The 17507-nt window shown below is 39.8% G+C and overlaps 1 protein-coding gene across 7 annotated transcripts in view; it reads right to left on the minus strand.

Annotated features, from left to right (window-relative positions):
- Positions 1 to 3376: 3376 nt before the first annotated feature.
- Positions 3377 to 17507, minus strand: part of MBNL3 (muscleblind like splicing regulator 3) — a 106230-nt gene continuing 92099 nt past the window's right edge. For 2 of the 7 annotated variants that reach the window (XM_059157479.1, XM_059157477.1), the window contains exons 6-9: positions 16343 to 16378; positions 13426 to 13520; positions 12414 to 12487; positions 10490 to 10622 (exon numbers count right to left, since the gene is read on the minus strand). In XM_059157479.1, coding sequence (XP_059013462.1) covers positions 12431 to 12487; positions 13426 to 13520; positions 16343 to 16378 — 188 coding nt within the window. In that variant the 3' untranslated portion in view covers positions 10490 to 10622; positions 12414 to 12430. Of the gene's footprint in view, positions 10623 to 12413; positions 12488 to 13425; positions 13521 to 16342; positions 16379 to 17507 lie in introns of all 7 variants that reach the window. The other 5 variants (XM_059157478.1, XM_059157475.1, XM_059157473.1 and 2 more) reach the window with 4 other exon arrangements.

Consider the following 17507-nt stretch of genomic DNA (forward strand, 5'->3'; position numbering starts at 1 on the left):
CAAGTGGCATAGCACTAACTGTGGGCAAGATAATAATTTAAAATACTATTTAAGGTTTTTCTTAGTCTGTTATTACTAAAAGATTATTCTTGGATTGAACTTTCCCTAAGCCCCATAACATTATCTGGACCTGTGTATGTCTATGTCTACCAGAAGGGCTTCTCTCCTGGATGTGGAGAGTAGAGGGCTAAAGTTGTGGTTGTAGCTGCATGTCTGCCCCTCCGCCATTTTTCCCGAATGGTTCATGTGCCCCTCTGGCCCCACAATCTCATCCCAGTGACTCTGGAATCCCAAGCATCTTCAAGATCTATAAGATCTCTGATGGTGTCCTTCAGGAGAAGGGAGTTGCTTACTACAGTTGTCTCTACTCTTGGCTAGTGCTCAGTTTATGGTGAGGTTCAGTGAGGAACCAAAGTCTCATTTATTAGCAGCCCCTACTTGGGGCCCCAAATTTTGACCATTCAATGCCTGGATTCATGTGAATTTAGCTTTTCCTACTCTAACAACACATCAAAAGATTTCTTTAACATGGGGCTTTGTAAATAGACATTGACAAGAGCCAAAACACGTTGAATGAGTTACACATATGTTTATTAAATCGTTGACAAAGGCACATCAATAACCACTCACTACATATACATAAATATATATGTGTATATATATATTTGTATATATATATATAATTAACACAGATGTGTTTCTCTCTTAACTGCCAATTTCCCCCAAGAAAAGAAATGTTCAACTCTTCAGTTCATGAAGGCTAAAGGCAACGTTTCCGTCCCAATCCCATTCTTCTCTACCCTCTCCTTAAGACCAACATTGACCCTCAATGAGTTGACCATCACCTTCTGTAGCCATAGCATCTCTAGAAGCAGGCTGACTGCAGAGACTCTCCAGATTCCTTCGGCACTCTCTCGGGTCCTGTTGGTAATGGCCGAGGTGTCTGCTTTAGCCAGTGTTGGTCACCACTGCTTTCTGCTGTGGGCACACTGTTACCCTGTGATCATTCATCCATCTCCCTCTTTGTACCTATACATACATGCAATGTGCTGAATCATTCATGGGGTAGGGGAGGCAACCTCCTTCATTCTTATCAGGAAAACCTACAGTTTTTCTTGCATGTGTTCCGCTTTGCCCCAAGTGCTCTGCCTTCCCTACGTACTACACCCCATTTCCATGCACGGCACCAAAATGCTGGCTACACTGACCAGAACTCCCTTCTCACACGGATTTCTTCTTCTGAGTTCCATTTTGGAATGCTGTCCCTTTGCGTTGGGCATCTGTTTGTGAGGACAGGAATCAGACCCACTGTTCCTCTCACAAACGTCACCCTTCCATCCGGGTGCTCTCATTGGAGCTCTCAGCTCCTAGTTCCCACATACCACGGTCCTCCTGCCTAAGGGAAAAGCTAAGTCTGAGCACTGAAAGGAAAATCTAGACAGACTCAGTTAAATGAGCATGGCCCGTACAAGAAAGGGTAAAGAAAAACATCAGAATCTGTGTGTCCCTCTGTTGAATATCAGCCAAGTGTCAGCATTAGACTCCTCGAGAAACGGGGTCATGGATTCGGCCTATCCTGTGTCATTCTTTACCATAGACACTGACCACGGGAGCGGATTCTGGCCTGTGGAATTTTGGAATGTTTACTATCTGGTCAGTATTTTAGGTTCATTATTCTATCAGAACTTTCCTGACAATAGCCAAATTGCAAGAATCTTCCTTTTGGGCCTTCTTGAGGTGGTGAATGACTGTGCCACTAATCCAAAGAACATGTGATAGTGGCTAAATGCTGTTTGTTCTGGTAAAAAACATCTATCCCTCATCTAGACATGCGACCTTCTGGTATTTGGCCACCGGAGAGTCATGCCTTTTTGTTTTGTTTTTTTTTTATTTATTAAGTAAATGTTACACCCCATGTGGGACTCGAACTCAGGGCCCCGAGATCAAGCATCATGTAGCTCTGCTGGCTGAGCCAGCCAGATGCCCTGAGTCATGACTTTTTAAATACAAATACTCCCAGGGGGCAGCCCATAAATACTGCCAGTCTAACACTGTGGTGTGACTGGTGTCCTAGATCTCAGCTCTGAGCTGCTCTCCATAGCCTGAGATGCCCAACGGGGAAGTTCTGAAGGAATGAAGTCCGGATCTGTCTGGGTGAGCAGGTCTGATAAGTTGCTATCATGGAGCTTCTAGAGAGCCAGAGACCACCATGGGGGATGAGAAAAGGAGGCTCCTAGAAGGCTGCTGAATAGAGGTTGAAAAGTGCCAAGGTCAACAGCGTACAGCCAGTTTTGCCTGAGGGTCAACCTCCCCCCGGCCTGATAGAAACTCCATTTTGATGGGGTTTGGGAATGCCTCCCTGAATTCTTACCTATCACGCGCCAGTTTCCAAGAAGACATAAACTGAATTCCGAAGGGGCCAAAGACCTTTTGTTAATGTCTATATGCTGAACTGGTCTTCACTTTGGGATTATCACAGACTCACAGAAACATGGACAACACACCCGAGGGCTCCAACTTGGCTTATTGGGAAATGCCACCATGGGATCCACGCTCAGAAAGAGTAAAGTGGGGCACGGGGGACAAGGGAGCGCTTAGCTCTGTAGGACTCAGCTGACACTGGACCTCCTCCTTGGCGCCCAGCACAGTTCTAGACACGTGAAGAAAGATTTGAGTATTCCAAAGCCTCTTCACCTCTGTTTTCTATCAGCCTGACTACTAAATAGTGGCCAGTGTTTTTAAGTATTCAGAAACCTGACAGAATAAAGTATTACCGAGTTATATGTTGCTTTCTTAAAGAACAAAAATGATTATCTTTTCTTCCAGTGCCATTTGTTAGTGAAAAGCAATTTTAAATGAGAGAAAACATTGTGATGGAAAAATTCACGTATTTCATTGTTACCAAACCATTGATGCCCATCTTGGGGGGCGGGGAATGGAACAAACAACTCGGGTTTCATATGTTCCACTGAAGATGCAAGATAGAAACGAGTAACTGGAAAATATGAACTTAGAATAACGTATCTTAGGAAATGCCTCAGAATTTCTGAAGCACAATAGAAGCCAGCAAGCATTATCTCAAAATGTTTAGTTTTCTTTTACTAAAATACAAATGTACCTTTTTTGTGTTAGTAACTTCAATATCAGAGAAATAATACATCTAATACAATGAGTGTATTATCTATGTAATTCATAATACTTCAGGTATATTTGGAAATAAATTTCTTCTCTGTATGAAACAGAACTTGGGACCAAGTCATAAATTTAAATTTTATGCTAGAATTACTAAATATTAGGATTAATGTACTAGAACAGGAATAGCTTTTAAGTAAACTCCTAATGTATGAGTACGGATTCATAAAAAAAGACAGAACCATGAAATTTATGCATTTTATTAAAAGAACCAAAAAATAAACAACACAAGTAGCATACTAAAATGATTTGCATAATGCACACTTCTAAACACAAATGAGCAGTACAGCACTATAACTTGGGGGTGGTGGATGGAAAAAAAAAATCAAAGCATCTACCCTATTGACAGCAGTTGAGGGAATGAACTATGGCATTTTGGAGGCAAAATATGTTGGGAAGAGTTTTCATCTGTAAAATATAGTGGTCATTATTTAAATCCATAATTGTTGCACATGGCTAATAATTGTCCTACCTACAGGTATTTTTAAATTGACATTCTTTTGTCCCAAATTTGTGCTCCATTTTCTACATTGTACTGGATTGTTGTTACATAAATGCACAATGTTAGCCCTTAAAAAAAAAAAAAGAATACATTGGGAAACATCTTTTATGAAAATTTAAATGATTGTAATTTGGGGGTATGATAACAAATGGTTCATTTGCTAATAACTGAAGCAGCAACAACAATAATAAAAGGAAATTTATTTTGAAAAGGGCAACCCCAGAACCCAACAATAGGATGGTCGTCTCATTCTCTCAACTGCTAGACACAAAAGACAGCAACACAGAGTAATTTGGTTTCCATCACGAACAGACAGCATCCGTATACAGAAATAAAGCTTTGCAACCATGCAGTTCTATGACAGATAAATCTGTAGGTTGTGTGTTTTGGGAGAAAAAGCATGGCCTAAAGTGGGGTTACTTTTAGGTCTTGTTACAGAGGTACTTTAAGAAAGAAATTAAAGGATTATGATGTAGAAGGTGACTAGTGAGAATTTTTGCAATAACTTCAAATAGTTGGGACTTAAAGTGGTACATTTTTTTTCTTTTTGGTCTACTGTTATTGAGGATGGGTTCTATTTAAAGATAAAATTTCTGTGGAATCAGGCTGCTTTGGAGTATTACTGGGTAGTTCTTTCCTAGGCAGAGGCAAGTGGAGGGGCTGGAAACTGTATGGACTAGTCCAGTGAAGCCCTTTCCTGGGTTTACTAGCAGAGATCCTTTTTGGGTCTCAAGTCATCTCATCTTTTGTTATGTTTCCTTCTCTAATCTGACTCACCGAAACACAGCCCCTGTGTTTCAGCTCCAAAGAGTGTGACCCAATGGTGGTCAGCATGGATAATGTGTCATCAATTAATTGGTTCTCCTTTGTGATGCTTTTAGGTTCATACTTACTATATTATAGATGATTCTTCACTTAAAATTGTATATTTCTCTTGGCTTTATGAAAATATATTGTTGTGGCTTATAGGTTCACAGAGGACTATCAAAACAAGAACACAGGGTAAGTAGGGAAAATATGCTGGTGGTGAGGTGGAAGTTGGGAGTCCCTAACTATAGAATGTGTGAATGCTTACAAGTGGACCAGCGCAGATGCTGGTCAGATGGTCAGGCTGTTAGTTGCAGAGCTGACTCTTGAGTGATTAAGGGCTGAAGGGGGGAAAAAAAAGACAGAAATTTCTAACCAACTGACCCTGAGCTATTGGACAACTGTAAGGCTTGGACTGCTTTCTGGCTTTGGCTCGTTTTCCTCTCTCTGTAAGGGAGAACCAGCAAGATGGGTAGCGATACTGATACCAGCTCCCCTGTTCCCAGGGTGGGTTCCTTCTCCAAGGAAGGAACCTATGTTCCTTCTCACTTCCTCCTGTGACCTATCCTCATACCTTTCTGACCTCATTGCCTGGAGGCAACAAAAAGTTAGATGGGGGAATGGTAGGTGATCAGGGAGCTGAAATTGACAGAAATGGTCTGATTGAAACATCCTTTTCCAACTCCTAAATATGTGAGATCTGGGCTGGTTCTCTTATGTTTAGTTAAAACAGTAGGAGGCTGTATGGCACCGTGAAGCACTTTCTAATCCGGTAAAGGCAAGTCAGAGGACAGCTTCCACTGAACAGGTATAAGGTAAGTAAAAACATTTATAAAGTTGAGCCAGGAGCATTTCTTTCTTCTTCTGTTGGAGGGAATGAAATGCCCTGAGCTGGCCATACGCAACTGTGAAATTAAGTCTTTCAATGGTTGCCAGTTGGGTTTTGGGATCTGCGTTTTAAAGAAGTAGTGATGAACATTAACACTTTTAATGGTCACTTAAGTGGATATTAACTGATGTAAGGAATACCTCTCAATTGGTACTTTTCCGTGAAACATGAAATCTAAGTTGATCAAAATGAGAAGGTAATTGCAACCATTGAAAAAAGAAAACCTTTCAGAAACCTGCCTGGGGTGTGTGTGTGTGTGTATGTTTACAGTGGAGATTAATCTAAAAAGTCAACAATCTTTCCTACTGGTTTTGCAAAAAACATGAGGGATCTTCGTTCTTGGTCAGTGCTGTTAGCTAGCTGAAGGTGACCCTAACCTGTTACAAGTCTTTTCTATTGGTGAACCGTAGCAAACCAGAAAGCCTCCTCAACAGCAAAGCAACATCGTGCTTTAGCTAAGTCTTCTAGCAAACCCCCCCTCCTTCTCAAGGCCTTAGAAATAACTATCTTACTAACTTTTTCGCTATTATCACAGATCTCTTATATTTAAAAAACAAAAGCTCCAAGCATAGCGTTCATGGACTATGTACATAAGTGCAAAAAAGGTGTGTCTCACACAGTCGCACCCTAACTGAGACCATCAGTTAACTGCAGCATATGTCTCTCAAACACTGTTAAGGGGTCATTCCACAGTATTTTTACACAAGGTTTTACAAATATGAATGAATTCATTTCAAAATACACATCCATCTTTCTCTAACCCTCATCTGGATGTGTTGGGGTGGGTATGTAATTCCAGAAAAGAGAATTTTTGTAGGGACAGCTATGCCTCCTGCCTAGAATAATTCAGATTCAGAGTAAGTAACGTTATGAAAAAAGGTCAGGTAATAGATTAGAAGTGCAATGATCACGTTTTGAAGTTGAAATACTGTGGAATAACCCTATCCACACAACAAATTCTATTCGCTATAAAGCCTGACTCTAGAATCCATGTGTTGTAAACTTTTTGATGAGAAAGTCAAACAAGGACACAAATGCAGCTTTTGCGTGGCAAGGTGGGATTAAAGACAAAGTTAGCCAGATCTGTTCTCTGAGTTTTGAGCTGTACCTTCTACATGCTCATACTGTCAAAAACCATGTATAGTTAACAAGTAAAATTATCACAAAAACCACGTGTCTAAAGGTAGCCATGTTGTAGTTTTGTTGCTAATGCAACAACTAAATATAATTAGTTAAAAATTATGATTTGTATATAAAGTTAAGTTTGTTCTGAACTGTAAAGAATAGTTACGGACTATAATCTACATTTTGTCATGTTTCGGTGTCAGTTTGGAAGCTATCTAGATGGGTTGAGTACATGTAGTAAATCTTACACTCCTCTCTAACTCTCCTGCAACGTTAAATTTGTTAGTGACTTAGAGATATAAAAATGTAGTCTAATAAAAACCTTAAAAACTCAAAAGAAAAATGAAAACCTGGCACCAGTTAGTGACTTGGTGCTCAGAACCTATCTTTGCAATCATTATCTACAGTTTGAGGATGCTATCAACTAAGTTTGCAAACAAATTTGTGATACTCTTTTAGATACTATTCTTCTGGTGCCTTCGACAGGCACTGGTAAAATTAACAATGAGGTCACTATCTTCCTACATCTAGTCAACACAACTGGGAGAGAGCCTATTTTTCTACTTCTATTTCAATATGTGTAGAAATGGAGAAAGGACAAAAAGAAAGAGGATTCCAGTTTCTAATCACACTGTGCATCACAGCCTACCCTACAGACTAAAGTAAGTTGGAACCTTAGTGAACACAGCCCCGTGGTACAGGACAACACTTAATGGCAAGATCAAAGTGCTTTCGCATGTTCAAAAACGGATGGCAAAGGTTGATGGAGGAGGGAGAAGATGGCTTTTCACTTGACAATGAACTACAAATTAGACTCTAGTCTAGACAAGTGAGATGAAATGCAACAGTTGGTTAGAGATTCATGCTCCAATTGCAAAAGTAAATACTGTATTTAAATAGCAATTTTATGAATCCATTTGGTTTTAATTTCATCTTAATCCCTCTTTAAAATATACTTCTGTTCACATAGTGCCTTCAAAAATTTTTTTGAACTACTAAAAACTTCTTAACAGATAACTTTTAGATTAGATTGTTTTCTCTGTATACCTGACCTGTTTTATCCAAGTTTCAGTACTCTTGCCTATTTTTGCAAAAGGCTGAGAGAAACAGACAAAAACAATAATTGTGGATAAATAAGAGGCCCTTGTACAATACAAAGCTTATAAAATGTCAACTAAGAATCACAAGTGGTTAGAATTTTATATATACAATTCATCCAGTAAATTATTGTTTAGAGTCACTGATTAGTTTTGTGACTTGACTTTTTAACTGGAAATTTATAGTCTAATGACTCTCGTTTCTTTGTTTCTTTTCTTGAATAAAGAGAATCTGCATTAAGTCATTGCACAACTAGTTTAAAGAGTGCTATCATTGCACAACTAGTTTAAAGAGTGCTATCTTACAATTACATTTTTGTCAACGTTCTTTTGCATCTGATCAAAACTTTAGAGCCTTGAATCTTCTTTCTTTAAATTCACTTACAAAGTTAACTTTTACAATGCCAACTCTTTCAAATATTGTGGCACCCCAAACTCCAACTACCTGAATATCCTTCACTGAACTCTTACTGAAAAATAAGTCATCACTGATGTCTTCCAGCGCTCACAGCATCATAAAAACCACAGTACACTACACTTCTGGTCTACTTACATCTTCGACAGAAGTTTAAAGGGTTAAGTGAGACAGTACATTGTATCAAAACATCAAAACTACACAAAAGAGTTCGTTTCACACTGAAGACATCTCTATCTCCCTTAAGGAAGAAGCCCAGACTAGCTTGGGTGCTTCCTTCCTGGGTTTGTGGGATTAGCTCTGCCTTTCTGGAGAGGCACTGGCACAGGATCTATACACAAGTTATTTCACAAGGTTAAGATTTTGGGAAACAGAAATGAAGTGGTTCAAAGAATCAACAGGTCAAAGTCTGGACCCCTCTGGTTCTCTAAAGCCAGGCAATACTGTTAACAGACAACAGTGTCTTGACACAAGCAAGACCATTTAGAAATGACTGATGACCGTGATTCGGGATGGAGCATCAGGAACAACAGGTTATCAGCTACGTGCAGCTAATTTTGCTCATTTGTATTCTGAGCAGAATGGATCTGCTTTAGGATTAGAGTTTCAAATGTTCTGAAGCACCAACAGCACGAAACAGAGGAACAACCAAAAGTTGGGAGATTTTTCTGGGTCTCACTGCCACCGATTAGGTAGGTAGCCATGGGCAGGTCATGTGCCCCGGGCCCTAGTTTCATCCCTCTTGAGAAGGTTGTGCCAACTCCGTTGTTCTGTGATTCAAATGCTGTTAGCCAGCTTAAGGAATCCTAAATCCAATTTTCTCTTGGCTTGTCATTTTCACGAAGGAAAACAAACCCGCTATATGTATTAAATTTGCTGACTGTATGCTTTCTAGTGAAAGAATATGTATTTAGTAGAAAATATTAAACCTAGGTTGATGTGAAGTATCTTAGGGAACCATTTTACTTGGTCACACAATTATTTCAGGAGGATTAGTAATGTGAATTCAGCTCAACTCCATGGAGCACAGCTGGTCTGTCTCAACCAAAGGGTGCTGAGAACCTCTCTATTACAGTTTTCAAATACATATAAAAACAAACAAATCTAAATGAAGAAACAAAAAAAGGCTTGGTTACGGTATGGCTCTGTTGTCAATAAAGTCTGGGAAAGGCAACTTGACACAGAGGCTGGTTCCCTCGTTGAAGTGTTCAACAGAACTGGAAATTCGTGTGAACAGAAGCTAAAGTCAACTGTGGACGGCCTTTCTAGCAGTTGTGAGTAAACCAAAGACTCACTTGAAATGCCTTCCTACCCTCCTCCTCACCCCCACTGTTTCTCCAGACCTATATTCACGCTCCAGCTGTGATCAGCGGGGAAGGCTATCCATTTGGGAAGGAAAGGCCTCACTTGGAACCAATTCCCTTTCACCCTGACTTTTGCAAGATTGCCTATTATTCAGAGTAGTCTAAAGAGAATGCACCATTTTCAGCCAGAGAATGGCACTTGTATAAAAGGTCACGTTGCAATGGTTTTCCAGCACTTTCCTCTAAAATGTGAAAACTATCTCCACGCCCTCACCTTCCTGTTTAATTTATAACCTACAATCAAGCATACTTTTAAAGCTCCAAATACCAATATTCAGCTGAAATTGACAAATAGTTCAGCTTTAGATGCTTAACCTAGGAGATAGGATCCTTGAACCACAAGAAACGTAATGGGCACTTCACATAAATGCTGAGAAATTCCTTTAAGGGTGAACTGTAATTCTGTAAGCTTTTTGAGGAGTGACATTAGGGGTTCATATTTTCAGAAGTTCCCTGTTTTTTTTTTTTTCTGCAGATAATTATTTCTCTCTCCCTCCAAAAACCCTAGTCATGTGATTGTATTATGCAAGGTCAGATCGGCAGGTACAAATTATACACATGCATGTTTGTAATGAATGTCTGCCTCAAGAAACTTACAGAAATGTTCTGAAGAGAGAGAAAGCATATTAACATTAATCTGTTATGTTTTTCAAACGCACATATTTCTGTTTCCCGTTAGTAATATTTTAGTTGAAATCAAACACCAAACACCTAGAGGAAAACACTATAGTATGTAAAAATCTAACACAACACACCACAATACAATACAATACAACAGTGAGGAAAATGGTACTGGATACCTTTGTTACATTCTAAATCAACCCAATAGACTACTGTGTAAACAAAACAGTAAGGTAACACTTCAAAACAGACGAACATTTACCCACTGTGGAGATTCACTCAGCATAATGGTTATTGGAAAATCACAAAGAATAATGCAACAGACTACAAAACTTTACGGTCACGTTCTACCTACTAATTCAAATAAGATAAATGGTAGTTACTCATTTTTCTATGCTGTTTTAACATCTCCACTGACTGTTTAACGCTTTACTGGTTTTGTCAATTGAATCTGTTGGTTGGTCTATGCGTTTTGTTTAATATATTGACCGCACCACACTTATTGTTGCATTGGTAGAAGAGGACCTACGAGAATATACATGGAAAGGCCATATGGAGGTTCTCATGGAGAGATCTTGATACTCCGTAACTCTGTTGTTCAGAATTTCAACTGAAATGGAAAACAAAACAAAACAAAAAGAGAGAAAGAGTGAGAAATAGTAAGGGGTTATTGAAGTAGGAGTCGGGATACTTGGTTCTTGCGCCAGTTCTGTATGTGAACTGCCAATATATCCCCCACTTCGAGTTTCATATCCTACATCTGTGAAAATGGGGCTGTTGGAAAGGGTCACAGAGAGTCATACGGCATGACGGTTCATGGCCTCACTGAGCGCTAGTGTTCAGAATCGCCCGAAGGTGACAGGCACGTGCTCAGGCATTTAAGGCGTCATCCACACAATGCCTGAATGTGTGGATGAACAGCCACACATCTCTCCACTTCCTTCAACTTCCTTCAAATGTACATTGGGAAAACACGTTTGATACTCACCATTTTGAAACATGCAAATATTAAATATACTTGAAACTTTTTTTTTTATCTGAATGGTTTGGAGCCATGCAGAAATAGCCAAGGTGTGAGATCTAGGTATATAGCATTTTACAAAACTACGTTTTTGAACTCTGGAGAAATTTTCAAGATCTGTTACACACGGAAGTGATTATGGTATGCCAAATACATCTAAAGTTTCCAATGGAATCTAGTGAAAAGGAATCACGATTCTCAAACAGGAGCTGTTGGAAAGCTCGTCATTATGTTTGACAACTTTTGTTTACTTTATTGTAGAGCAGTCCATGAGAATCAGGCAGATGTTTGCAAAACCTGTATGCTCATGTTGGATGCTGATCCCAAGTTGCCACCGTCCCAGATGACTCCTCTGAAAACAACTACGATCTATAGCTAATTCCATTATTCCATGTATTCAAAGGGATCTTTTAAAAACATTCCTTATGCTTGAAAGGACTTGTTTGTCTAATGGTCTAATGGGCGGTCAGCCATAGGCTCTGTCCAGGAGTTCATGTTCTGAGCCAGGTTCTGGGGAACTAGTTCACCAAGAGAACAGAACCATCACCTCTGTCAATTAAATGAAACACTCCAGCCCCGAGAACCCCAAACTTTCAATGACTAATATACGCAATTTAGAATCCATACACTTGCTTAATAAGTCCCCATCAGTCATTAGTTAAGATACCGAGGAGTCCTAATTGGCTTGAAAAGTCACATTTCCAAGTGAAGGACTGCTTAAGTTAAGTGTGTGCTTTGCCTGGCTCTGGACCAGGTAAATGGGAGATCAAAGGGGTGGGGGGTTGGGGGGAGGGAATCCAACAACAACAACAATTAAAAAAAAAGCCACAATTTGATGAAAATAATGATTACATTACTAAATTATGTCACTCAAAATTCAAAACAGCTGGAGCAATTCTGATAGACTCACATGGAAAGCAACACAAAATGGCAGAGCATAAAATGCACGATCTTTTACGACATCATGGGAGAAGCATATTGCTGTCTCTTAAGATACTCATTGTAGTCAGACTGTAACAAAATTACTTTGCTTCAACAACAGCAACACAACGAAGGTAGAAAAGTGTTAAGGAATTAATATTCAAAAGTGATCTGTGCCTTGGGCTGACAACTCACACTCCTTTAATAACAGGAAAACATCTCAGAATTTGTAAGCTCATTGGGAAAACAGTACTGGCTGTCATTTTTTTTCACAGAAAAAAATTGCGTATTTGTTCTCCACATTTCAATTTGGAAATTTTGGAGTGCTAAACTCAAGCTCTAAGTTATAAGCAATGCCTATTAATGAAAACATTTACCAAAGCCTTTAGCAAATGCAATTGTGTAAATAAAAGATATCATCTATAAATAATATTCATATTAATACTTAAAGAAACTTACTGTTCTACTGGTAACTTCTACATCTGTGAAACAAACATGCTGCTATTCAGTTCATCTATTGATAATGGGGGTATCTATAGTAGTAAAAAAGATTGTAGATTAAAATAGTTTCTTGAAAGAATCCCATTTATTTTGTTCACTGGACATGGCAATTAAAAAGCATAATCAATTTTGCAGAAAAATTGAAACATATTAACCATATCCACTAATAGTTAATTTTGCAAAGCGTGGATTAGAATGTGGCTTATTACCCCAGTGGATTAATGCTCTGTGTGCTGTGTGGTTATCACACTTGTAATTGAAGCAGCGGTGGAACGTGTAGTCTTAAAGCGCGGTTACCACCTTAATAAGGCAAAACGGCCCTCATGTTACATGATGATTGTTATATGTATCTCATGACAATTTGGAGACTCTCCCCCAGTTTAAAATTTGTTTTGGGACTCTGCCTGTAAATACCTAAAGCAAATGAAAATCACAACAACACAGGCACATCTAATGCCCGTGTGAGATCTCTGGTGTCATCACTGAGTGTCACCGAGCATCAGAGTGTCAGTGGGACATCTCTGATGTCATCACGGGGTAATGGTAAGGGTATCTGAGCCCTGGAAAGAAGTGCATTATTTGGCTTTCTTTCCAGCAGGTGTGAAGGTAAAAGGCGATGATAGTACTAAGTGCAGGTTCAAACACAATAACCGAAACAATGGTAATAAAATAAAACCAATTCTTCTCTTGACCAATGAGGAAGCATTCAAGGAGTACTTCGTATATGTGTTTGAGGATTGGTGTGACAGCAGCGATCGTGAGCACAGTATAGGAAGAGCGACCTCTGGTAACTAATTCAAAATGAGAAAACTGCTGGTTCGTTGCAGGAAGATACACAAAATGTAACGACTCCTTAAGAAACACACAGGAGGACAGATCAATGTCTCTCGCCAATCCCAAAGGCATATACGGGGCCTTACCAACACACGGTCGTTGTCTAGGTCTGAACAGGTAAAAGAAATAGCCAAACCTGATTGCCTGTAGCCGCCGCAGCGAACGGAAGGTTGGTGGCAGGTGTTGTTGCCGCAGACACAGTGGTAGGAGGCGCGCCGTGCATCATGGGCACTTTCAGTAGGAAACCATGGAAGCAACACACGGGAGGGTGGAGGGTTTATGCAACCAGGACAGAAACGATGGGATGGGGCGTGGTAGGTACCCCAGCAACAAGCCATGTGACATCATCGTAATGGACACACCGGGGTGCAACATGCAATCACAGTCAGTGCAAAGCAACACAGCGTGGAAGGGGGAAAAATTTAAAAAGAGAAAAGGGGAAAGCCAATTATAGTCACCATTGAGGAAAATGGAATCATTCTCAACAGCTCGTTGTTTAGCAGAATCCCATTAGATAGTTGACTTAAAAGGCCACATTGTCGGAAGGGGTTATGATGAGTGCGTATGACAAAAGCTGATTTTACCAAGGCTAGCTATCAGAATACCTAGTCAGGCAGACAAGTGACTGGAAGGCACATCTGAAATGTGAGTGGGAAAGTGTGAATTGGTGCTTGGGTTCACTAACTTAGAGACTTGAGTATCATCACTAGATTGGCAGTGCAAAGAGACAGTTACAGGTAGACTTACCTGATCTCTACACACACACACACACACACACATATTCACTAACTTAGAGACTTGAGTATCATCACTAGATTGGCAGTTCAAAGAGACAGTTACAGGTAGACTTACCTGATCTACACACACATACACACACACACACACACACAAATGGCAGTTTGACCGGTGGTATGTGGTGGGCAAGTATATGAAGAATACAGTGGGCTATGCACGCAGGTTTTTAAAGTACACCTCTGGCAAATCCCTTGGAAACCTAGGCTGTTTGTCAAACACACACATGGGGTCCTTCCTCATAAATATCCGACAAAACCTTGTCTTCATCACAATTATTAAAGCAAGGACTGTAGGGCTAGCAGCTGTCACGTCTCTTTCAGGATTTTTCCCCCCACTTTTTCTAGTTTGTATCTCATTTTAAAAGGTTTTGGGATGCTTTTCTCGTTTCTAGCTCATTCTGGAAGGCAAACTAAGGAATTAACGTGTGAATGGCACGGCGCGAATGGCGAGTGTGCATATATAATAATTTATGTCTACATCTATTGAATTCAGATTTTCTGAACGTCTACAGAGAAAGCAAATGGCCTGGAGAGAGGAAAATCAATATATAACAATGTCACAGAAGCCACAAATGTACCCCAAGCGGTGATTAACAGAAATCCTGTAGTCACCCCTTAAGCGTATCTCCAGTTACCCATTACCTACAGACTTCCCTTAGTGTATCACCTGCTGATTCTAAAACCACCCTCATTTTCCCTTTCGGAGCACACCAACTATACCAGAAGCAGTGCCACTAAAGCATGCAGTTTACATTCCTACACAGAGCTCTTAGGTGAAAAGATAGGGGGCAGAGTCACAAAATGTGAAGACAAAGAAGCAGTTTACCAACTTGTAGAAGTCTGTTCTAATCATACATGCGTGTTGCTCCTGTTAGTATCAGTGGACATGGTTTACTTTCTACAGGGAACAGCCGACAGCTCCGTAATGGAGGCCCCACCTCTAAGGCCAGGGGTCAACCCTTGCCTTGGAGGTTCGTGAGTCCTACTACTGCGTGTCATTTTGATCTTTTTGTTTCAGTAAGCCTGTTTGGCCCTTTGGGGTTCTGCATCTGCTCTGGTCAAGCAACAGGACAGACGTCAGGCTGTGGCAAACTCTCAAAAAGTATGAAAAGTCTTGGATGGCTAGGACATGGTGGGGTGGGGGGTGCGGTGGGACAGTTCCTCCCTGTGTCTATGCCCATGGGCTGGAGGGACTGCGAACTCCTACAATGCAAACAAGTCTCTTTCCTCTCTTCTTCAGTGTTAGTGATGGTAAAAATGGTCTTGAGACGGCTACCAGATGTATTGGTGACTGATTAAAGGATCCGTGGGTAGATTGTTAAGAATCAAATATCCCCAAAGAGTCATTTTGAAAAGATTCTGTTGTGCCTGGGTCCCATGCACCTGGCACTTCCTCCCAGAACACCATGGAATTCATCCCAGAACACCAGAGAAGGCTCTGGCTTAGTCTAACTCATCCCTTGTCAACGTAGAGTACTGAATGATTAAGATCTTCTGGAGAACTCTGGCGGGAGTAGGAGCGGAAGAACTGTTTTGTTAGACTTTGCAAATCACATGTTGAAAGCAACAAATGTAAAGCTAAGAATGAAACTTCCCATTCTGGCTGGCTAAGGAAATGCTTCCAAATACTTCAGCTGCAGTTTTTAGGAAGAAAGGAGAGAAATAGCAGGGTCCACATTGGGCTCCAGTGGAGATTACCTAGGACTCAAGAGTGTAGCACTGTTGTCCTTCTACAGAGATGTGAGACAGACAGCACCCTATGAAATCTTCACTCTCCAGAAAATGTTCAAATGGTGCTAAACTACCAGCTTTAAAATACAAAAGTGCAGAATTCTCTTACTTTCTTCCTATTTGGGACGAAGTACCCTAACCTGCTTATAGCTTAGCGTGCAACTGGTTTTCTAGGATGTATATACATATAAATGATTCCAATGATGGTCTATCTGCATTATAATAGCGGGAGAGGGAAAGGTCCCTAGCCACAGTGTTGAAACTAGAGTGAGAAGCAAGTACCTTCTCGCAACTTTTGTGGTTAATACGCTCGGCCTTCCATAGAGCAAAGGCAGAACACAATACCATTCCAAGCTTCTTGACATTGCTTTCTCTCTTCTTTGTGCCCTGACGCTTTCCAAATGCCCCTTCCTCCCAAGCCAGTGGCCCGTGAACCACATCACCCAGTCACTCATCTCTTTCACAGTCATGACAGAAAAACACTTTTTTTGGATTAAAAAAAGGTGAGAATGTTTGTACAAAACCTACCAACACTTGAAGCAGGTGCCATGCACAGTATTGGCCCTGTACACCATGCAGAAAAGCGTGAAAAGTAAAGGAGAGAGATTTCATTATTAAATCTTTACAGAGAGAAATCATTTTTAACTAGAAAGATATTCTTTGCAATATTAATTAATGAGCACATGCAAATCCAGTAAACCCCATGCTTACAATTACAGCTTAGTTTTAAGCTCCCCAACCCAGGTAATCAAAGTAATTCTTGGATTCTTAGGTATAAAAATGAACATTAATTTTTTTCCTTAAAGGAATTACTTCGCTTAAATTGCATTTAAATTACCACAGCCTCATCCACCTCACAACCGTGAACATGACTATGAACATAGGCCAAATAGGCTTTTAATCAAGAGGGGGCACTGAGCCTGACAGATTTTAATTTTGTTATTAATTGAGGGGAAAAGGATTCTTCTGGATATTTCGTTTCAAAGTCTAGATTATACCTTAGCCATATCCAGCAAAAAAAGTCTAAAAATGATAAAACTTCTGTTTTTAAAATAAAGAACTACTGTGGTTAGTAACTAAAGACTGGGTTTCTATGGTTTCCTTCTAAATTAATTAGCTGATTAATTTATCAATTAACCAATGGGTGTTTTCAAGTGTAGGTATGTGTTTAGCATGTTTATGCAATTAATAAGGCTTTCTAACCTAATTTGAAAGTATGTCAGCTTCATTTAATAATAGTTTCCCAACTGGGGCATTTATGATTCTTGTAAAAAAAAAAATCTACTGTACTCCCAGTGGTTAGTATTTTCAATTTATTCCTAAGAGACTATATGATCATTCTTAAGTACTGAACCACAGGAAGAACAGTATTTCCCCTTATATATGATATTTATTTGAACAAAATTTTCTGTTCAATTTGGTACAAAACTGTTATGCTATTACATACATTTGAATGTAGAAGGTAACAAAATTTCCTGCATAGTATCAGGAAAATATGGTAAACTGCTCTATTTTTTATATTAATTGATATAAGAGTTAAAGGATAAAAATATGTGAGATATATATACACATACCCACACACACACGCTATACTGTCTTATAACTACATTATAAGTTCAAGGGTAGTTTTATTATCACTATCTTTGGCATATCGAAGATACACAGATTATGTATCGTTGCAATGCTGAAGCTG

This window comes from Mustela lutreola, chromosome X (genome assembly GCF_030435805.1).
Source record: "Mustela lutreola isolate mMusLut2 chromosome X, mMusLut2.pri, whole genome shotgun sequence".
Lineage (NCBI taxonomy): Eukaryota > Metazoa > Chordata > Mammalia > Carnivora > Mustelidae > Mustela > Mustela lutreola.